We start from the raw sequence: 22,972 nt of genomic DNA, 5'->3' as shown, positions 1-22,972 counted from the left end.
TCAAAATGTTTTTAAACTTTTGGTAAGATCTAAAATGTATTTTACATGTCCTCTTCCATACAACTGAAACGATATTTTGTATATATCTAAACTGTTATACTTGACTTACAAGCATGGGAGTATCATGGTTAAAACTCGTTTTGGAAAATATGCTACTTATCTTTTACCATATTTCCTTTTTCGTTTGCACGTGACAACACATTTTTTGTTCATGTGTCAACTATGAGATAACATTTTGACCAACAATTACAATAACTACTTTATTTAACCTTTATTTAAACAGGATAGGTCTCATGAGATTCAAATGATCTTTTTAGAGTCCTGGCCATCGCAAAACATATTTTATAACCTAAAAAGTTTATTGGCCGAATATGTTGACAGATATAAGTGGACTTATGTTTCCTTCTAAACACATGCTGAGGAAAACTTAAATATCCCTCTGAATACCCGCATACCCCCCCCCCCCCCCCCCCACCACACACACACACACACTTCCTCCCGTGAGAACCAAACCCTGGCATCCCGGTGACGCGCCCACTAAAAAGGCCCTGGGCGCGCTGCGACAGTTGAATATGTAGATGAGGCTTAATGACCCACACCCTCAAACCGTACATCACAGTAGCCATTAAGAACTGCAGTTGCGAGGATATTATACATGTATCATAGTTAATTTAATTTCATGATAATCAACATGCCTTAAACCTTTTCTCCTGCCACTACAGTTTAGAAAAAACACCTTAAATCAATGTGTGGCCGTCACACGTGGATGGATTATCTTGACTAAGAACAACATTTTGGAATAATGTATCACTGAAATCCGAAAGAAACAAGCCTTTAGTGTGTTTAGGAAAAGGCTGAGATCTTTAACTTTGAATAATTATATTTTTGTTCAGTTCAGTTCATCATTTTGATTAAAAAAGTTAAGATATTTTGCTTAGCATGTCTTCATTTTGATTTACCATTTGTAGTAGTGACCTTCCATTTTTCATAAACTGCCCTGGATACATATTTATTTACTGAGGGTCGTACTGTTGCTCTATTGCCTCTGACACCCACCTGGCTCTTTGCCGCTCTCAGTCAGAGCCTTTCGCGTGACCTCGTAAGGCAGGAAGTAGAGTCCATAGCAGGGAATTAACCTCGGAGTTGGTAGATTTTCTCTGAATTTGTAACAAGTGACCCCTTGCACATAGTACACAGGTGTTTGATCTATTGTTGATGTCAAAAATGGTTCTGGTATAGGTAATGGTTTTAAGACCAGGGACCTTAATTAGCTTGGCTGTCAAAAACATCTACCGTTTGCAACATAAAACCCCCACCTCAGTGGTCTTATTTCCACCGTGCAAAAGGTGTAATGTGTATAGAGCTGACAAAGGAAGCAGCACATCAAAAATGACACGGACTGTTAATGAACAATTAGTTGAGACTGCCAAAGGAGACTCCTGTTCGTATACACTAGTTGTTTCTTGGTGGGGCTTTTAGGAAAAACTCCATGGACCAGACACCAGAAATCCTCTACATTCTTTGTATTGTTTTTATTAGGACATCATTCACTTTTTGTGTCCAGTTCGGAAGAATAAAATGCTTGGAAATAAACACTTGTCGGTCCGCAGCATTGTTTACATTCATATTTTGTCAAGTATGATAGATTTGATGTCCATAATGTGCAGCTTAATCTGATATCCTCGTTTAAGGCAGTTCAATTCACAGGATGCTCAATCTGAACATCTTCATCACTTTTTGTTCAGGTGGAGTGTTTTCAGGCTTTTAGAGAGTCTAAATATGTCATCTCTTCGGGGGATAGAAAAGTTTCATGAGACTCTCGTAGGTGAGGAAGGTGACGGCGTTGACGGGGAAGGCCCTCAGGCTGTTCAGGGTAAGGCCTTTGAAGAAGACCCTCACTCCCTCCTCTCTGAAGCTCACTCTCATGCAGTGGAGGACCCCGCTGTACTCCCGCCCGCCGGCCCCCGACATCTGGAGCCGGGCTTTGACCACATCCATGGGCGTGGCGAAGGCCCAGGTCACCACGCCCGCCACGCCGCCCGCCATCAGTATTGCAAATGTACCTGAGGACAGAAAAATGATGAGATAAGATCAAGTGCGCAACGCTGAATGAAACTTGTTAATTCAATATTTTTACTTTGGAGGCCATTGAGTATATGAACTCATTGTCATATTAAAAAAACCAGTTTGAGAGGAAACTTCTGGAAACTATAAACATCCGAGATCTTGCATTGCATTTTATGTCAACTATTTAGCATGTTTGGGTCAGTGGGTACCTACCTACATGTACAGCCATTAAAGAGGAGTGCGCCAATTGTGTGTTACAAACTGTACGAGGCACATGGTGGTCAAACTGATTCTGTAAGGTATCTGTGAATAAGAAATGCATTTCTGTAACCCTAAGGTGAAGTTCTAATTTAAAAAAAAATGTTTTCAAGACAAAACAAATAGATAATAGCTTTTTAATGTGACCAGCACAAAGTGCACCTGTGTGATAATCATGTTTAATCAGCATCTTGATAAACCACACCTGTCACGTGTGTAACGATCAACTATCAAAAATAGCTGTGTTAAATAAACACACAAGGCCTCTTGATATGAAATAATATATTAAAGGCAAACAGAACTGATAAACGGACAATCTACTCTTTCCACCAAATAGTCCGTGGAAGTGTATTTACTACAGTCTAATTCACACATTCACAAAATAAACAAAGACAGGTTTTATACGTTATTCAATTATATTCACAGTTTTCCAGCCAAACAAAACTCAACAAAAAGTCCGCTCGGCGATAAACCGAAATTGTCTTTACTGCCTAATCCAGGCCACTATAGTTCATTGACAAAAAAAACTGTTGCTCCTGCGCCCGTCGGCAGCAAAAACACGGAAATGTTTGTAGGCCTATTTGCACAAAGGAGCGATCTCACCCTGTGTTGGAGAGAATCTCTCTCTCTATCTGTGCGCGTCCTCTCCACGGAGACGTGCTTCTTGGTCGGATCGATGCAATATCCACATTCAGTTATTTTCCCCGTTGAATTTTAACATATATAAACACATGCTGAGGAAAACTTAAATATCCCTCTGAATACCCGCATTCGCCGCACACACTTCCTCCTCCCGTGAGAACCAAACCCTGGCATCCCGGTGATGCGCCCACTAAAAAGGCCCTGGGCGCGCTGCGACAGTTGAATATGTAGATGAGGCTTAATGACCCACACCCTCAAACCGTACATCACAGTGGCCATTAAGAACTGCAGTTGCGAGGATATTATACATGTATCATAGTTAATTTAATTTCATGATAATCAACATGCCTTAAACCTTTTCCCCTGCCACTACAGTTTAGAAAAAACACCTTAAATCAATGTGTGGCCGTCACACGTGGATGGATTATATTGACTAAGAACAACATTTTGGAATAATGTATCACTGAAATCCGAAAGAAACAAGCCTTTAGTGTGTTTAGGAAAAGGCTGAGATCTTTAACTTTGAATAATTATATTTTTGTTCAGTTCAGTTCATCATTTTGATTAAAAAAGTTAGATATTTTGCTTAGCATGTCTTCATTTTGATTTACCATTTGTAGTAGTGACCTTCCATTTTTCATAAACTGCCCTGGATACATATTTATTTACTGAGGGTCGTACTGTTGCTCTATTGCCTCTGACACCCACCTGGCTCTTTGCCGCTCTCAGTCAGAGCCTTTCGCGTGACCTCGTAAGGCAGGAAGTAGAGTCCATAGCAGGGAATGTCCCTCATGGCGAGGGCCATCCCTCCTCTGAACAGACCCCTGGGACCCTCCTCCTTCAGGATGGTGGCCACACAATGAACAGGGCCACGGTATCGGGCAGTTGTTGTTTGACCCTGCAGACGCACCTTCACCAGGTCGATGGGTGCGCAAACAAACACCTGAAGGCAGATGATCAGATAAAGGGTAAGTACACATAGTTCTTAGCAGCTTTGAATACAAAATAAATATTGGTTTGGAAACTATTGGACGCCTCCCAGTGGTCAGATAAAACACTGATTATTTCAAATTATTTAGTTGAACCCCCTGACCTTTCCTTCACCACTATCAGCTCACAAATAATAATTTGGGCCATAACATAGTTTGCATAGACTCATGGCCCTATTCCCAAAGGCTGCCCTTCAATTATAGTATGCATGGTCCTCTAAGAAATAATTCGAATGACTTTCGCGCCCCCCTCTGTTAAAGGCAAGTCAACAACTTTTCAATGTTTTCCACAATGTTTTCCACAGCCTCTACCTGGGCCCAAGCGACATGCAAATTGTCCAACTGCACAGAGAAAATAACTAAATGTACATGGTTGAAAGCATGGTTGGTTGATTTTCATGACCCTGGCTCAGGTCACATTCTTGATCATTCTAGTTCTTAGCAACAAGACTTTTTGTTTTGTGGGATGTAATAAACATTGCAACCTCTAGGGGCCAGTAGCACTTTATACTTAAAGTCTTATTTCCCTGCACCTGTAGGTGGGAAACACACATGCAACAAGAAACTAGTGACATTCGCTTAAACCATGCAGAGTTTTCACACCCTGAAATGTCACATTTCGAATAATTTGTGGTCCTATCATGCCAGTAATATCTGGGTATGTTAATTACAAAGGTGCTTTGAAAGAAGCCAGACCATGAATGACAGTCCTTCTTACCTGCACAAAGCCTGAAAAGCATCCGGCAGCGAAGACATGTGCAGCAGAAGGCTCTTTGCCTTGATTTCGGTCGCTGCGCTGAGACTGAGTGAGATAGTCTAAGGCATTACTGTATGAGCCAAAGACGATGGAGTTGTTGATACCTGTGGTCATCACCGGAAATGCCATGCCTTTGAAGAATCCATGGAGCTGATATAATAAAGGCAAAAAAAAAGAGTTAAATATGCATTAATATTTTGTGATGGAGGCTGGAGCTATAAGGTGCAACAATTTAAAAGGACAAAACACCTACCCCCTCAGCAGAGTATGTTTTAGCTATACAGTGAAATATCCCTTTGTATGCAGAATGGGCCTGCAGGCGCACCTACAAATAAAACATGAGGTTACAAAACTAGGTTTATACATTTGGTAATGTTTATAGGTTTCAGTGTGTCATGCACCTTCACGGTATCCACTGGATGTCCAACTGCCAGTCCCAATGCACCTACAATAACCAACAGGCAAATATTACTCCTTAATTAATACATATTCTATTCAATCAACTATTATTTTCTGTCACAAATTAAAACAAATACAAGTTTTTCTTACCTGAAATGCTCCCAGCTAAGAATTCTAAAAGAGGCATGTCTGCCTCAAATTCACACCCTGCGAAGAACACCAACGTGGTTTTAAAGATAATGCATGAAGATAATGCTTTACAGCTGCTATAAAGAGACCTGACTATAGTCCAGCAGCCAAGTAAAGTTAAGGTATGACAGTTAGAGTTAGGTCTGGTAAATGTTTACATCAAAGTTGGCAAAATCCTGTAAAACTGTAATACAAAAAACACTGCAGCCTGTCTCTCTTCCACATGTCCCTAACATGGACATTGATAGTGAAAGTTCCTAAACAAATCACGTTCAAGTAAATCTTTTCATAAGGCCTAACTGGCTAATTAGAGTATTATTACCAAAACAAGGGAGCTGTCAATCAAACGTAATCTGCCACGCCTACAAAGTCTTGAAAAATAGCTGTTTTAAAAAATAAAAACTAGTTTAGGTTATCCAAAGTGTATCAGTACTATCGCAAGTGTTGTGGACACCTAATGACACACTCAACTCTGATAGTATATGTGCATTTTTACTATTTCAAGCCACATTTCCAAGGTGTTAAGCGTTAATAAGTGTTAGCCTGTCTGCCTAGCTGAAAACATTAACTACAGTGCATGCAAAACCAGTTTAATTACACATGTGGGTTATCATCTACAGCGCATTATATCGTGCACAAAAGGTGAGATAAACACGTTTCCTACCCTTTGTTAGTGTCACGTCATTGTCTGAATAGCGCTTTCTACATCTTTCTCAGGTAAACCTCAGTCTGCACAGCTTCGCTAAAGTATTCATCTGCGGCCGCGCTCTTAGAACACAATTTCCTGTTGGATACTGCATCCTTCAAAATAAGGGTACGAATAAGTCGTTTTACAACAACACAATATAATATTTAACATACATGGCAGACCGTTTACTCGTGCGGTGCGGGTACACACACAACGGTAGATTAAGGTAAGGGTACGGTTCATTTTATGTGTGCACTATTTGTATTGTTCAATGCAAAATTCATATAACCACTTTGAATTGCATGTAAAGCTAAGTGTTGCTACATAACATACAGGGACAGCCTTCGAGACAGCAGACAAAGTCCACATAGGCATTTGGATGAAAGCAATTTATAAATTCGAGGTGTTGCACTTTTCTGCTAAAATAATATTTTCGGTATTGAATTTATAAATGTTATCTGTGATATTCTTTAAGTTCAGTAAACAGAACTACGCTTCATAGCAGGGTTTCATTCAACAGAGGGTTCTTGGAAATACATAGGCTATCATTGTTTTTTTATGGTATTTATTTTATATACTTACTCACATAGCATACATTAAAAAAAGAATACATAATGGCTCTCCTTTATAATGTGGCTAAACCACTTCGTATTCCAGAATGGTATGACTTTATTTTGAAGGTGAAACCGATTGATTTCCGCTAATATGATTCCACCTGGTGAATCTATCTCAGTCTATTGTGAAGAAACTAGGGCTTTTGGTAGCACTACACTGTATAATAAAAGTTATTAAATATATTACACAGATGAGTAGCCTACGGATGGCGTTTAAAAAAAAGAAAAGAAAACACTTTACTTATGTTTTAAAAACGATTTGTTTGAGTTTCCTTCAAGTTCTAGTACTAACTTTACTGAATACCCTCTGTGATCAAGGTGCACCTGACCCATGTGACATTAACCAGAGATAGGAGTTGGCGAATCACTCTACTAGAACTGGAATGTAACTAAGTAATATATTGTACCTGCTACATTAAAGTGCTGAACACATTAAAGCATTAATAATCAAATAATAATGCAGGTTTATAAATCAATTTAAATGCTAATCGTTTTTTTGTGTAGAAACTATGTAATGACACTTCTACTCCACTACAATTCAGAGGTATAGTGTACTTTTACTCCATTACATTTATTGAATACCTTTAGTTACTTTATAACCAGCACGGCCCCTAGTAGACCCCCCCCCCCCCCCCCCCCCACACACACACACACACACACACACACAACAACACAGACTAAGGCCCCGGCTCCACGGGAACGCATACGGCAAAACGCATCGGAGTAACGCAAACGCAACCGCAAAAAACCTTCCGCCCACACGCAATATACACCGGATTGTGTCAAGCTCCACGAGACGGCTCCGTTTACATCCAACCGCTGGAAAAGCTGCAGTACATATGCCGAACCTGTACGTGGCGCTGTAACTTCCTCCACAAAAGCAGCAACTTCCTCCACAAAAGCAGCGAAGAAGAATGGTTGTCATGGCTGCACTTCTGTTTATTCTCCTTGGTGGGGGCCGATGGAACCGGGCAGAGTTTTTCGCCGGTCAACGTGTGTTAAAGTTTAAATCTTCCGGACAAAATTATAAAAGTGCCGGTCAAAGGTCTTCATTGTTATTTATTGAGCTTTAAAACAAATGAATAACGACGATATAATGATATATAATCATAAAATACACGGAGCCTGTCTCTTTTTCCTCTCTTCTGACAGTGTCAGTGTCTGTCTCATGCAGCAGCTGATCCTGTAATGAGTGACCCGACAGTAAAAATAAACATATTTATAACTAGTTTAGGTAGTTTGAGAGGTAATTAAAATAGCTAAGGGTGATGATCTGACTTGAAGTGTGTGTTTTGCTCCCGCTGCATCACAGCGGGAGGAGCTGCGTGTCTCCGTCCTGTCAGATTAGACTTCACTCGCGTTTATGTCCATATCGAGATAAAGATAAATAATCTGAATTCAGTGTGCAGTGTACTTTTGCGGGGGTGAGCAGCAGAGGCGGGGAGAGGCGGGGCTATTGCGTCGTCATTATCAGAAACGGATGACCGTATAGGCGACCACACGGCCCCGTTGGACCCCCCAGAGCGCTCCGTTCCCAGATCTATCCACCTTTGGACCCGTTGTCGTTTGCAGGGTCTGTTTCTAAGTTTCCGTTACGGCGTCGTCGAGCTTAAAGGGCTATACGCATGAGAAATATGCGGATTCAACCCGTTTTCGTTCCCGTGGAGCCTAGGCCTAACACCTCTTGTTGTTAAATACCAACTATGTGCATTGTGCAATATGTGCAATATGTGTGCAATATATATATATCAATATGCCGTTAAAAACTTCGCGTCGGGCCGAACCACGCCCCTTAACTGTGATAATGGCCATATACCACGGCCTGTCGTGAGCTATTGCTTAAATATATACCTAGCTGCTAAATCCTCAGAACTGTTACAGGGTGTGTATTTTTGTCAAATGTGTAACTTTTTTATTATCTTTGTAAAATGTGTAACTATTTTATTATAATTTTTTTTTTTCCTTTAGTACTTTTTTTATGCATGCTTTAGCTGTCTTTGGCTCTTTTTCTGCTGTAACTATGTACATTTCCCCTCTGTGGGACTAATAAAGGTATTCTGATTCTGATTCTGATTTGTAGATTTGGATTAATAATGTAAAATATAATCAACACTTAAATAAGGCTTTAATTACACCTGGATTAAATTCACCATCTACCCTGCAGTATACAAAGTCATTCAAACTAGCTGCACCTTTACCAGCTTTGAGAACACTTTAATACATCAATAATTATAATAAAAACAGATCATATATATTATTCTGAAATGGGCCAATCTGCAGAATGAGTACTTTTTCTTTTGGTACTTCAAGTATATTTTGATCCTAATACTTTTGTACTTTTACTTGAGTAACATTTTGAATTTAGGACTTTTACTTTTAAGAGAGTATTCCTACACTCTGGTACTTCTTTTTTTACTTAAAGGTAGGGTAGGTAAGTTTGAGAAACCGGCTCGAGATACACTTTTTGTTATATTCCATGGAATGCTCTTAACATCCCGATAGCAATGAATATCTTAAGTGCTTTGACAAAAAATCGATACAAATATTTCATCTGTGGAAGCCGTAATACTGTAAAAAGTACGACCAATCATTTTAGCCGGCCCGGCTAAAATAACTGGATGGCCTACCTGCCTGTCAGCCTTCCATCTGTGCACAAATTTATCTCGTGCCCTCATTGGTCATGTGCGCGTTCGTGTGTGTTGGAGGAGGGGCAGATTTTCTCCGGTTGTGTATTTTCAAATTCTAGCGATCTCGAGACAGTTTCTCAAACTTACCTACCCTACCTTTAAGTACAAGATCTGAGTACTTCTCCCTCCCTATGCTCCCTCTGGTCACCAGTAGCTGGAAAGCCGATTGTAAACAACGAGTGACGTCAATTTAATGCGCGACCAAGCTTTAAATAAGGTGGAAAAAAGCCTCGTTCGAGTGGTGAAATCGATTATATCCTTAGTTCGAATTAACAACTTACCTTTAAATCATTATTAACCTTCCTTTAAGCTTGGTAGAAAATAACATTTCCCTCCTCCCCCCGCAGTGGTTGTCATCGTCTAGCCGGGCAGAGACAACAGAAGGAAATCTAACAACTTAGAAACAGCCTCGAGATAATGAAAGCTCCACACACTGGCGCTTTGCTATGGATAGCTAGCTAGACAATTAGCTTTTCGTTTCATTTGATAGTTTTTGTGATAGAAAACATGACAACTCTAACAAGACAGGACCTCAATTTTGGACAAGGTAAGACAAATTAACCGGCGGCATGAAGCAATTAATCATCCGTCCTTTAGTTGTGGCTCAGAGCCCAAAAGCCTCCACACAATTGAGGTGATATATTTGGCAATGGATTTTGAGCAAGCCAGTGAATAGATAATCAATTTACATATATATTTAGATTTCTGGGTGTATACTGGATTATTCGGCTGTATAGCATAATGCATATCAGCAGTGTTTTTCTGTAAAGTCTCCCTTACTTGCTTAAGCACTGTGTTGCTTCTGAGCTAATGCGGCAACACTAAATTGGCAGGAATTTGCATTGAGTTTGGTCTTACAAGGACAAATGAAACGCATGGTTGTTTCCCTTTTCCAGTGGTTGCTGACATCCTGTGTGAGTTCCTGGAGGTCGCTATCCATCTCATCCTGTATGTCCGGGAGGTTTATCCATCGGGAATATTTCAGAAGAGGAAGAAATACAATGTACCAGTTCAGGTATACAGAAGAAAATCATTGTCATTACTGCATGCTCACAGTTCTTAGGAATGCTTGTATCCTATTTGATCCCCAATAATGTTCTTCTGTTTTTGGTGTGTTTATTTCCAGATGTCATGTCACCCAGAGCTGAATCAATATATACAAGATACACTTCATTGTGTAAAGCCACTCATTGAGAAGGTAAGACATGACATGATGCTTTCTTAAGTGGGCTGGCTCCGGCTTATGTAGCAGAACTCCTCCATCGCTACACCCCAGCCAGAGCTTTAAAGGTCCCATGTCATGGCCATTTCTACTGATCATAATTCCATTGTTGAGGTATACTAAAATAGATTTATATTGTGCAATTTTCCAAACTCACATTGGTTTCTCATACAGCATCTCTGTATAGTATGTGTATTCACTCTCTGTCCTAAACGGCTTGTTGGAGTTCCTGCCCCCCCTCCCTGTGAGCCCAGTGGCCGTCTGCGAGACAGCGAAACCCAGCCCGAAACCAGCCCGAGCACACACACCCGCAGCCTGGCTGGGAGTTTGTGTGTGTGCTCACACACAGACTCACAGCCTCGCCGCGTCCCGCCGTCTCAGGCGGAGAAATCGGCGGAGCTGCAGCTGAGAAAAGATTGAGTGTGTGTGTGTGAGTAACGTAACGGCTCCGCGGACGTAACGTAACGTCACGTCACTATACCCAAATACGTCACTGTACCCAGGAAGAAAAAGAGAAATCTCCAACGAGGCGTTCTGGGGCAGCATAGACAGCTCTTTTTTGTGTTAGAGTTTTACTCGCTACAGGCTGTATTTTGAGGGTTTGTGACTCTGCAGACCGTTTACATGCAGAAAAACCTTCATAACACACAAGGGGACGGGTAATAACCAGAAAAGCATGACATGGGACCTTTAAGGTCGGCTGACCAGCTGCTGCTGGTAGTGCCATAAACCAGGCTCAAAACCCGAGGGCACCGAGCCTTCGCAGCAGCTCGCCCTAGGCTCTGGAACACTCTGCCCCTCCATGTGAGGTTGGGCCCAGACCCTAAGGTTTTTTTTAATCTACACTAAAGACTCACTTCTTCTCTCTGGCCTTCTAGTCAGAGCGGAGTACGACTCCTGACATTTCCCTGTGTTTTATCTTTATATTTGCTGATGTAAACTATTGTCTTCTGTTTGCTATTGTAGTAAAGTGTTTTTATTGCATGTACAGCACTTTGGCTCGACCAAAAATCGTTTTTAAATGTGCTATTAAATAAAACATGATTTGATTTGAGTACTAGTTTACCACTGTTAAAAATATTATGTTAGTAATAGCCATGCATCTAAATTCTGTGTATAATAATAAGAATATACTTCAAGTACTAAATGAAGAAATGTCTCCCGTGGCTCTTATAGAAATACATATTATATCTCTAGATCAGGGGTGTCAAACTCAATTTCATCACGGGCCACATCAGCATTATGGTTGAACTCAAAGGGCCGGTTGTAACTTTAAGACTATATAATTAATTAATATAACTTCATAATTAACTACGTCTGAAAGCAGAAGTCTAGAGCAAATAATTGCAAGTCTCTTCAGTAAGAATGTCACAATATGATTTGAAAAGAAAAGCCACATTCTGGAAAAACATTGATTGTGACATTTTGAAAAAGAGAAGTGACATTTTGAAAAAAAAAATCTATTTATGAGAAAAAGGCTAATTCTAAGAAAAAAGGCATATTTGGACAAAAAAAGTCAAATTCTGAGAAAAAGTCAAATTTGAGATGCATTGTGGGACATGTCGTTTATGGGCAACGTGCTTCTGTAAAGTAGCATGTAACCGTATAATAAACATATTATATTCTTTGCAAGCTCTTGTGGGGCCACATAAAATGAAGTCGCGGGCCGGATTTGGCCCCCGGGCCTTGAGTTTGAGACCCCTGCTCTAGATTAATATCCAGAATATACATATACCAGAACATATCGAGAAACCAGGATTTTTTCTCCTGTAGTTTGTAGAGGTTATCGTTACTTTTATTATAGACCAATCTGTTGGGTATTTTGTCCATTATATGATTGAAGAAAATAATCAGTTTGTGAAAATTGTGAGATATGCACTCAGAACCCAAAGTGACACCTTCATAATGTTTGTTTTATTAATTAATCAATGAAGAGCAAAAGCAGCAAATCTGCTAAAGAAACATTACCTAAACAATCAAAAAAGTTGGTAATTTTCTGTCAATCAACTTATTGATTCATCTCCTAAGTCTTTCAGCAGTACCAACTGTTGGGTAGTTTAATTAAAAACAAAACCTAAAGGTATACCGTGGCATGAGAAGAAAATGCCCAAGGGAAGTACAAGTACTTCAAACTCGTATAGAACAACCTACTCCAGCAAATGTACATTGGGTACTGTCCAGCACTGATGCTGACGCGGTTAATTTAAGAGACGCCTGCCATCTCTTATCTACATGGATTCACTGCTGAAGTTTTTCATTTCCCTCCCAGAACGATGCAGAGAAGGTGGTGGTGGTCATCATGGACAAAGAGCATCATCCAGTAGAGAGATTTGTGTTTGAGATGTCCCAACCTCCACTGCTGTCCATCAGGTAATTCCCTTTCTTCTTTTTTTTTTTTTTTGAATCAGTAGTCAGTATAAATAACACACTAACTGCCTTTGGTTTTGTTTTTACAGCTCAGACACTTTACTGTCACATGTGGAGCAGCTGCTGAGGGCATTCATCCTGAAGATCAGTGTGTGTGATGCTGTCTTAAACAATAACCCACCAGGTAACGTCACTAATGATCACATAAAGAGAAGCACTTCTATGAAGATTTAAAAAAGTGATTTGCTCTGATTCCCTGACAAAACTCTGCCCAGTTTAAAGTGTTATCTGCCAATCTTGGAAAAGGAGGCAGGATTTGGGTGAACCTGGGGAGAATTATAAGCCTGTAAGGCATAGTTCAGGGTATCAAATTCCCTGATCTAACTCTTCAAAAGTAGTACCCCTTCTGAAACTGATATTTATTGGACAAGCATGCATTAAAGTAACACGTCTAAGGACTAGAACGTCAGATGGGAACCAATGTCAGTGTGTTGAGATCATATCATACTTTAATTGATGTTCCAGTTGGAGTAAATACAATTCATGCATTTTTTTTTTGACTTGTTTGTCACAGGGTGTTCATTTTCAGTGCTGGTACACACCAGAGATGCTGCTACTCGCAACATGGAGAAGGTTCAAGTCATTAAAGTGAGGTTTTAAAAAATGCAAACATACACATTAATAGAATACTTCATAGCCCCTAAACTGCCATGTAATTTACTTATCGAGTGGTACCTTGAATTATTAAAAAAAAGCGTTTCTCTTGCATGCCTCCACAGTCAAGTAAAACCTTGATGAACTGCCTTTAGAACAAAACAAAAAAATATGCAGTATAATCCAAGTAACATTAATGGGGAAAAAGCATTTTGAATGAAATAAAAAATAAAATGTTTGACTGGTCAAACGTGGCCTCCATACAATTTCATTCATCATGAATTAAAAAAAAGTATTCCTTTAAATAATGGTGTGGGATTGTGAATATAATAGTAGAGTCTGAATCTGTTTACTTTTTGCTCGTATTATAATCACCTCTTATAATATGGTAACACTGAACAATAATAATAAATAACTGCCTGTCACATTTGTGCATTTCCCTCCTCAGGATTTTCCATGGATAGTTGCTGATGAGCAGGAGGTCCACATGCAGGACCCGAGACTCATCCCGCTGAAGACCATGACATCCGACATAGTAAAAGTAAGCATCTCTCTCAATCAGTGTATCTGCTATAAATAAAGTTTTGTTGAAATGTATCCTCTTGAAATTCCCCAAATTGCTCTTATTGTTTATTGATTGCTCTCTATATTTTACAGATGCAGCTCTATGTGGAAGAGAGAGCTCAGAAAACGTAGGCCTGGGATGATGTTAAACCATGATAAGAGTATAAAACACAGTCTATCACAGCTGGAAACTGTCTAAAAGAAGACTTCTATATATAAAAGCGCTTTGACGGGTCCCAAAGACTACAGCTGCCTATATAAATGACTCCATTTGCTATTTAATAACAATCATAAAGAAACATAGATCATACACACTGACATTTTATTCAGAATCATTACTGTTTCAGAGACCGATTGGATCCCATGCCACACAAATATGCATGAATATGGTTGTTATGAATTGTGTTTAATGCTTTCCATGCACATCTTTAATGTGACATTTTGATCAAAGAAGAGCTGTCGCACCATGACGATAAAATCCCAGGGAAGATGGAAAACACCATTACAACAAATGTCACCAGCATCTTCTACTGACAACAGGTATCAGTTCAACCCTCAGCTGTGCTGCATCTTCAGTGTTTTGTTGGGGAATTGTCTTTTCACCACAGGGAGTTTGTTAGACCTTTATATCCCACTATAATGTCGCACTGAGTCATAGCAGGTCTGTGCATGGTATCTACAGTATTACAGACGGCGGAGGGATGCAGTGTGAGAGTCTTTGGTGGGTTCCTACGCAGTAACCGGGACCTTGGTGTGTTTACCCGTGCAACCAGTGGTTATGTTTACCCATTCTTATGTGATTCATTCAAAGTTGTTGTAAATGTTGTGTTAAAGGAACAGTTTTAACTGCTGAAAAATATGTGAATTAATATGTATACAAATATGACATGGTAATAAAAGATGTTTTTAAAGCACCACCTCGAGTAAGATCGTTTTAGGATGATTCTTGGTAATATGCTGAAACTATTTTCCTATATAGAATAACACTCGATGATAATGAGACACTGGAGACAATGACAACATGTTGAATGCCAACACATTGCTTTCTATACAGTGCTGATTGATTATTACCTTTTTGAGTGAATTTAGACATAACTTGTGCATTTTTTACGGTAATCTGATACTTTAAATGTTTTATTAATAATTAATACTTTACAAACTGTGGGATAGAAACTTTGGGATTTGAGCCTTTGCAGACCATTTACATGCACAAAAACCTATAGAACAGATATCATATTTGAGCTCTGCATTGTTAAAGACAGGCATAATTTATTTTTCTGTTAATTTCATTTTAATCCCTCGTGTTGGAAGTTTGCCTTTTCTTTTCATTCGGAATGACCAGCCTTGTGGTATTTCAGTCTCTATAAAAAAAAAAACCTGAAATAAACCTCCAGGCAAAATCATGTTTTAAAACAAGATCTATTAGATAAAGAAGTCATTATTGGAGCAATGCTTACAATGCAACTCACAGATAACTTGAAAACACCCCCTGCCATCAATGTAGAGTGTAAAGTATGGCGCAGTAAGCTCCATTATCTTGTTATGACTCTGAAGGCCTCTGCTCCAGCGATACTCCTGTGACCTTTGGTACACAGGACAGCGCGGAGGCAACAGAAATAAAAAGAAGAGCTGAGCTGTTCCTCCACATGTTTGTAACCTGATCTGGAATACCAAAAACACGTCTGCGATTCAATTCACTTACATTTTCCTCCATGGATTATTTTGCTAAAACCTACTACGTTTAAAAGTCAAAGGTAGTACGATGTTCTCCTTTATTAGATCGCTCATTCCCACTTCCTACTTCCTGCCGGCTTGGTTGACTCTTGATATAAATCCACTGGATAGTTTGCTTCAAGGTGAGTTTTATGTTCTCTGACGTCCACATTGCTAGTTTTTTAAACCATGTGTGCGTCATCAGTTAAAATGTTAATGTTACATGATCTGCAGGACTGGTAGGTGCATGTGGGATCTCTCTGCTATGCTCCCTCATAAGACTGCACTTATTTCTAGAAAAAGAGAGGTAAGGATTCTTAATATATCTCTTTTTGCTCATTTACATCACCCAACCATGCTTGTAAGATTTGCACCATTATCAATAATATTGTATTTAGTGCTGGTACAGATCTTGTATAGTTCAGTTTTATTTCTTGATTTGATTTCTAACCTCCTATAGTAGCAGTGATAACAATGAAAAAGAAACTATCAAGAGGACACAGAGCCATCAAAGCAAAACTAAACCTGGACTTTTTGGGATGCTCCACTTCCTGTTTGTGACTGGGATGCTGTCTGTGGTGGGGTCTCGTGTTGCCTCCCTGGTGGTACTGGAGTTTTGTCTTCGAGCTGTGTCTGGACTGGTTACAGCGGGAAAGGTACGAAATTAATTATGTTATTTAAAAACAAAAGACTTATGATTTTCCAGTCGCTTCTATTGCTCAATAATGTTGAGTTAAGAGGAGACACTGCAAGTGAATAAGGTACAAAAGATAAACTAATAAATGTATCACAATTAAAGCTCTCTAGCTTTTAACTTACATTAGGACATGTTGAAAGTGTATGTTAAAATAGGCAATTGAGGCATTTTCTTATTCAAATTGTACTTCATATATATTCAAAGCAGGAATCTGGCCGTATCTGGCTGAAAATACGACATATTGGAGTCAAAGGTTTCTACCAGAAGGAATTTTGTAAATATCTTATTAACACTTAATTAATCAGAACATACTGTCAACAGCCATAAAACAAAATACATTTTGCCACAGGAATTCTTTAGGAAAACAATGTTGTGAATCAGGCTATGCTTACGTCTTTGGATCATAATTAGGATTGCATCTTGAAAGTTTGCTATGTAAATGCTGCAGAAGTGGAGATCTCTGTCTCATTTTGGGAAAGCATCCTAAAAAAGAGATTTCTTGTAAAATTCCATACATTTTCCAGGACATACAGGTGAATATTTAAAACAAATTACCATTCATATTTAGTTAACTTGATTTGTGGTCGTAATAAGTTTACTGAAATATTAAGTTAAATATAATGCATTATCAAATACTAACTGTTGGCGAATTAATGAGGAATCTATAGACCCAAATTGAAAACTCTGGTCCAACAAACAAAAGTTTGTTTCCACTGGTGTGAAAGAAGATAGTTATGGAAGCCAAAATAACCCAAACCTTAAAATTGACTAGTGCACCTTTACTGTCCCTCCTGGAATTTATGCCATCATGATGACTCTATCATCACAACCAGCCATCATCATTTGGAGCATACATTACTTCTGTTCATATGCTTCTTCATTCCCCAGGAGTCCAGTAAATTCGTGCAGCAGCTGTTAATGCAGAGCCAGTTCTCTCTCGGCTGTGCCCTGACATGCAGTCTGCACTTTCTCCACGAGGGGGCGCCGCAGCGCTGGCTGTGCCTGCTGCTGGCGGCTGCTCTCAGCTGGTTTCTGTCCCGGCAGGCCACCCGGCTGCTGCAGCACGTCACGGCTATGTATAAACTGCACAGCTCACAGCGCTACTGCGGCATCTGCATCGGCCTGCTCACATCCGGCCGCTGTGTGCTGCCCATGCTGTGCAGGGCCATGATCATCACCTTCTCTGTGGCTGTGGTGGCCGCCATATTCATCATCAATCAACACTTCCTATCTGCAACTGAGGCCCTCAGGTTCTGGACCCCCCTCACTATCTGCTACACACTGCTGGTTGTGTACATGCAGGGTGAGGAACATGCCAAGTGGGAAACATGTCAGAGATTATTTTTGAAACACTCAGTGGTGGAATTTAACTAAGGACATTTACTAGCATTATAGCCTACTGTACTTGAGTATTTCCAAGTTCAGCTGCGTTCTACAGTTCTACACAACATCTCCATCATCTATCAATATTGGAATTTTAACTCCACTTATTTGACACTTGTAGTTCTACTTTTTACATAAATATGATGTCTTGATATAGGCTTTCACTCAGGTGTACACAAAGTATACACAAAGTATACACAATTTACTCAACAGTGATGAGTTACAACATTAAAACAGCTCATATGTATTTGTTGGTGATAATGTTCTATATTAATACAACACTTTTGAAAGAGCCATTCTTCACAATGAGTACTTTTACTTTTGAGTACATTTCGCTGATAATATTCGTCTACTTTTACTTTAATAACATTTAGAACTCTATTTGAATACTTGAAATGAAGTATTTCTGGACTGTGGTATTGGTAAGTTAAATTAAGTAAATTAAATTATCAACTCTTTCCACCACTGTAAACACACATGAGACACGTATGAATCCGGCCATTAATGAAAAAATGCATCCATTATCTTCACATCCTGCTGCTGTCTACTCTTCATTCTCGTTTTTACTTCCCTCTAATTCTATGTTTTGGTTCTGCAGAGGAGCAGCACCGGCTGCCCGGCAGCCAGGCTGTCCTGAACTCGGTGGGGGTGCGTCTCGGGGGTTTGATGGTCCTGATGCTGACTGTTGGACGTTGGGCTGATGTGCTCCACATCATAATGTGTTTCCTGGGTGAGGCCGGCTGTCTAATCCCCACCATGGATCTGCTGGATGCCACATCCTCGCAGGTCAGTGAGTCTCCCTGGAAGCAGCGCACAGGGCTGAAAGCACTTTTTGTCCATCGGGACCCAGAAAACTGGAGCAGAATAGCAATGTGTTCATTAGACTGGGTCCCAAGATGAGGCTGAACTTCTCTAACTTGTATCCCAGGTGGAGAAGGTAAGATCCCCAAGACAGAATGAGGTCAAAGTGTTCTCAAACTCCGAATACTGAGCTTACTTTTCCTTTCACTGAGCTAGCCTGATAAAACAGTTAAGCATTTCAAAAAAGAAAGCATACACAGTTGATACAGTGATTATTAAAAAAAAGATGGTTGGAGCCAACCCCATGAAATGCTCAATATAATGTGATCTTTTTATATTTACAGGAGGAAGAGGATTACGCAGAATACGTCAAAAGAGAGCATCGCCGAAGACCAAAGGCCCAAGAGAAAGAACATCAGAGATAGGGATTTAAAAAAATGTTGACTTCTTTTAAATGAAGTACCATTATTGCTGCATCCTCAATTCATTATTTTGTATTTAGATGTAATATTTTTTCATTAAAAAGTCCAAGGAACATATTAGTTCAATTTGTAAAATAAAAAAAAAGCCCTTATATGTAAAATATTAATAATACCAACAGTATAATCTTACGAACATAACTTTCTTATCATGCATATCTTCCACCTATGCTGTCAGCTGTTCTCTTATAAATGTGATTTCCTTTATGACTCATAGATCATCAAACTTGCCTCAGGTGACAAACCTGCAGTTATGGATGATTTCATAGGAGTCTTTGTGACGTCTTTGATTAATTAATGCTGCAATCTTGGAGAGATGCTGCTTTAGATACTCCTGGGGAGAGTCATTGTTCCAAATCTTTCTGTAGCCTGGGGCCGTTGTAAACCTTTCCACAGCCTACTGATAAATATAAGGCCAAATAAGCCAATTTTACTTTATGTTATATTAAAAATAATCAGCTAAGAAAACTAGCTGATCATTGTCATTGTCTCACTAATTGGTATGATTAGGGCATGCAGGTTTAAGAATGCATTTTATATTGCCTTTAATTAGTTAGAAACGGAATAAGAGTTTTTCTCTTTACCTTTATAATGGACACAAATAGCTATATTCGATTAAATTAAATGTATAAACATAATATAATACAGAAAGCAGACTACGTCACAGGGCCTATATCATGAATTTGAAGGCGGTAAATCACACACAGCTCGCAGAGGTTTAACCAACAAATATGTATTAGCTAGCATAGCACATGGATTTAAGGTCAGCACAAAACCAGCTCACAAAAATGTCCACAGCTTGTTATTTTCATCTGTTTTCGCGTAAATCAGAGCTGCGAACATTAATAAAAAATGCAGACAATAACTGCACCACAAACAGCTCATGCAATGTTCGTTCATTTTATTTAATTATTTTTGAAGGTTAGCTACATTTTCACACAACCATGGGAATATAATATAATTCCGCTTTGACATGTCTCTCTTGAGGTTGTCTACTACAAAAGAAAAGCAAAATGGCTGACGACAACGATAGTGCTATAAAGTCACACAAAATGGCGTTAGACAAAGAAAAGGCTGCGTTACTTGCTTTTAATTTGAATACTAGCCCTTATACATACTTACGGACCAAACTAAAGCCAATAACCCGTAAATAATAGTTACTATTTTATACAGATACTTATTTCGCTTTATAGGCTAACATAGGAGATTTGTTTATCTTTTACCGTCTTTACATTCATGTCTTTGCAACATTGTCTCAACGTCGAAAGCTGCTGCCTTCTTGTAACCATTTATACAGAGACCCACATCACATTATATCCACATTTGAAGTCGATGTAATGCCCAATAGATGAGCCTTTATTGAGAGCTGTGGACTGAAACATATTCCATGAGAGGGTTTTTGATTTATCATTCCTTATTCCTTGTCAAAAAAGGCGTGTGAAATTATAGTGGTCACATTAGCCTGACGGTCCAGTTCCCAAAATAATCCAGGTCTGAGAATCACTGCAGACAGAGGAAATTTAGTTTTGGTGTCTAGTCGATCCACCAAAATAGGAAATTGTACTCCCACAGGTTTATTAGGTTTTTACTGAATATAGTTCCACATCAGGACGAGTTCAGTAGACACAGAGAGTACGTTCTCCATGAGCACCCGAACATGCTGCAAATGCCCATTGAAATGAATGAGTACTTCAGCACCTCCTCATGAGATTTCCAGACTTTTCTGTTCTCATTTGATAGGCACGCTGGGCGCATGCGCAGAACAGATGTGCGTGTCCCCGGTTACCGCAGTTTGACGCATGCGCGCTTGTCCCCTCAATAAGAATGCTTAATATAGTAACACAAGCAGAAAAATGCTGTTGTGTAGTAACAGAGGTTTTCTTAACAATATTTAATTAAAAAATGTTTAGTTTTTGCTAAACGTTACATTCAGCTCCAGCTATGTTTGACACAATGTACTGAGGTGTAAATGAGCTCAAATTGAGGTCACAGATTATTTAATTTACAGATGTTGTATCAAAGTAATTTGACAAAAAGCGACACCAGACAAGTATTATAAAAGCAGGGATAGTCTCCCAAGAAAAAAACATACACCGCTTTTATTTACCCCTCATCAATGTTTATCACTACTGGTCTCTTGTACCTTTGGACCTATTGCTCATGTTACTTATTAGCTTAAAACAAAGCTCAGACCAGGTCAAAGCTTTTGACTTAATAGCCCTACAACATTTTTAAAGCACACCGCTAGTAGTAGTAGTAGTAGTAGTAGTAGTAGTAGTAGTAGTAGTAGTAGTAGTAATAGTAGTAGCAGTAAATTAGTTTAGCTTAATTTGTCCTGATTGAGCAATGAGTAAAAAGTAGACATGTTAAAAAAAAAGTGTGAATCTCCAGTGTTTTATGAATACATTTTGGTGTTCCATGTTAGGTGCATTGCTCTTCTGCACATAAATTACATTTGGTGTGACTGCATTTTTTCGTATCAATCACACATCTGCTAAACGTTCTTACTTTAAATGGTATATAATATATATATATATATAATGTTATTTAACTTGTTTGTGTGCACCTCAGAATACATTAGTAGTCTAAACTCTTTTTGCTTGCTCTTGTAAAGCATGCAGTCAATTTGTTAATGGGTGGATCAGTTTTGGTGATATTCACTAATTATAGAAAATGCTCCAATTTTGCTAAACTATAGTCAAATATTACGCATTTGTGATCAGAGTATTTCTGTGCACATGTTTCACTGTGGTAATATGTATATTATCAATAAATGAGGAGAAAAACACACATAATGCAGAAATGTTCAACGTCTCCTTCGGTTTTGATATACATGAATGTATAATTGAATGTTAAATGTTTGGGCCAAAATTGTGTTCAATAAAACAAAACTATTAATAATAAATATTATAGGCTGAATTGGTTTTTACGATTCACCTTATCCAAGGGCTGCTCATTTAACCTCAGAGCAATATTTGAGAAATGTAAATATAATGGGGTTCATACAGATCTGAGTGATGTCACACAATATTGTTTTACATTTATATTTCTTTACTGGAGCCCATGAGGGCCTCAAATGAGCACTTAATATTCAGAATCACCTCTTACAAACCCTTAATTTCCGGTTTCCTGTAGGCTTAAGTTTCCGCTCTGTCCAAATCTTTACAACAACCTTTTTGGACTCTGTTTAAATAGAGGTGGGTTAGCTCAGCACAGCGTAATGTGTCACTTTAACCCTGCATGTAATATTGTTTTTCTGACATAATCTAGACAATGTTTTGTAATCTGGAGGCAAACAAAAAAGATGGGGCCTTATTTGTCATTAATCAATTCATTCATTTCTCAAAGAGTGTATTTGTTTTGGTTCAAAGAAGGCTGGAGTCTATCACAACACCAGTAGTTAATAATAATGTATCAGTGATATATAAATGAAGTACACTATCACCCTAGTAGAGTGACCTGGCCTGAATGCTCCATGAAAAATAGAAATATTGGCCTATGACTCACCTGCTGTTTCTGGTCTTTGATAAACATTAAATGTTGCCTATAAGAATAACACAAATGTAAAAAGGAATACGAAAATCAGTGCTATTAACTGTATGCAAAGTGCCACACCTTTCCATACCCATCTAGCACTGATGGGATCCTCCTGAAAGCTTCTCAGATGTCAACGCACCTTCATTCAACCAGGGGTTTTCTCACGCATGCGCATGGGCTCAAGACTATCTCATCGGGGAGAAAAAAAGAAGTTCACACACAAAGCCACGCCTGCGCGGTGTGCCCCTCATTACAAGCGAAGTTG

The 22,972-nt window shown here is 39.1% G+C and overlaps 3 protein-coding genes across 6 annotated transcripts; 2 read left to right on the top strand and 1 right to left on the bottom strand.

The window, feature by feature from the left end:
• Positions 1-986: 986 nt before the first annotated feature.
• Positions 987-9,430, bottom strand: LOC117494430 (solute carrier family 25 member 45). 2 transcript variants are annotated; one of them, XM_034145345.1, is made up of 7 exons: positions 9,378-9,430; positions 5,263-5,319; positions 5,115-5,158; positions 4,967-5,038; positions 4,675-4,863; positions 3,676-3,910; positions 987-2,063 (listed from the first exon to the last, which is right to left on the bottom strand). In XM_034145345.1, exons 2-7 carry the CDS (start codon positions 5,297-5,299, stop codon positions 1,783-1,785), a joined length of 858 nt encoding a protein of 285 aa, XP_034001236.1. In that variant the 5' UTR covers positions 5,300-5,319; positions 9,378-9,430; the 3' UTR covers positions 987-1,782. The 2 variants fall into 2 exon arrangements, with proteins under 2 accessions (XP_034001236.1, XP_034001235.1); XM_034145344.1 differs by lacking the exon at positions 9,378-9,430 and adding an exon at positions 5,966-6,088.
• Positions 9,344-15,013, top strand: mad2l2 (mitotic arrest deficient 2 like 2). Of its 2 annotated transcripts, XM_034145347.1 has the most exons (9): positions 9,344-9,507; positions 9,638-9,837; positions 10,187-10,305; positions 10,417-10,488; positions 12,782-12,882; positions 12,969-13,063; positions 13,454-13,527; positions 13,982-14,074; positions 14,191-15,013. In XM_034145347.1, exons 2-9 carry the CDS (start codon positions 9,798-9,800, stop codon positions 14,227-14,229), a joined length of 633 nt encoding a protein of 210 aa, XP_034001238.1. In that variant the 5' UTR covers positions 9,344-9,507; positions 9,638-9,797; the 3' UTR covers positions 14,230-15,013. The 2 variants fall into 2 exon arrangements, with proteins under 2 accessions (XP_034001238.1, XP_034001237.1); XM_034145346.1 differs by having other exon boundaries at positions 9,344-9,837.
• Positions 15,014-15,714: 701 nt separating this feature from the next.
• On the top strand, positions 15,715-20,047 carry tmem82 (transmembrane protein 82). Of its 2 annotated transcripts, none has more exons than XM_034144625.1 (6): positions 15,715-15,953; positions 16,045-16,117; positions 16,274-16,466; positions 17,396-17,810; positions 18,489-18,676; positions 19,036-20,047. In XM_034144625.1, exons 1-6 carry the CDS (start codon positions 15,860-15,862, stop codon positions 19,114-19,116), a joined length of 1,044 nt encoding a protein of 347 aa, XP_034000516.1. In that variant the 5' UTR covers positions 15,715-15,859; the 3' UTR covers positions 19,117-20,047. The 2 variants fall into 2 exon arrangements, with proteins under 2 accessions (XP_034000516.1, XP_034000515.1); XM_034144624.1 differs by having other exon boundaries at positions 16,271-16,466.
• Positions 20,048-22,972: the final 2,925 nt, after the last annotated feature.

Source organism: Trematomus bernacchii, unplaced genomic scaffold (assembly GCF_902827165.1).
Source record: "Trematomus bernacchii unplaced genomic scaffold, fTreBer1.1, whole genome shotgun sequence".
Lineage (NCBI taxonomy): Eukaryota > Metazoa > Chordata > Actinopteri > Perciformes > Nototheniidae > Trematomus > Trematomus bernacchii.
The sequence above is the reverse complement of the archived record's forward strand: the minus strand, read 5'-3'. Positions and strand labels throughout refer to the sequence as shown.

Coding starts and splice junctions, on each gene's coding strand:
- LOC117494430 (XM_034145345.1), bottom strand. CDS start 5,299: ATGCCTCTTTTAGAATTCTTAGCTGGGAGCATTTCAG. Junction 3,911..4,674: donor GCTTTTCAGGCTTTGTGCAG/GTAAGAAGGACT, acceptor ATCTGCCTTCAG/GTGTTTGTTTGCGCACCCAT. Junction 2,064..3,675: donor TGAGAGCGGCAAAGAGCCAG/GTGGGTGTCAGA, acceptor TTCTGTCCTCAG/GTACATTTGCAATACTGATG.
- tmem82 (XM_034144624.1), top strand. CDS start 15,860: ATGTTCTCCTTTATTAGATCGCTCATTCCCACTTCCTACTTCCTGCCG. Junction 16,467..17,395: donor GACTGGTTACAGCGGGAAAG/GTACGAAATTAA, acceptor TTCATTCCCCAG/GAGTCCAGTAAATTCGTGCA. Junction 18,677..19,035: donor TGGATGCCACATCCTCGCAG/GTCAGTGAGTCT, acceptor TTATATTTACAG/GAGGAAGAGGATTACGCAGA.
- mad2l2 (XM_034145347.1), top strand. CDS start 9,798: ATGACAACTCTAACAAGACAGGACCTCAATTTTGGACAAG. Junction 12,883..12,968: donor CCTCCACTGCTGTCCATCAG/GTAATTCCCTTT, acceptor TTGTTTTTACAG/CTCAGACACTTTACTGTCAC. Junction 13,064..13,453: donor CTTAAACAATAACCCACCAG/GTAACGTCACTA, acceptor TGTTTGTCACAG/GGTGTTCATTTTCAGTGCTG.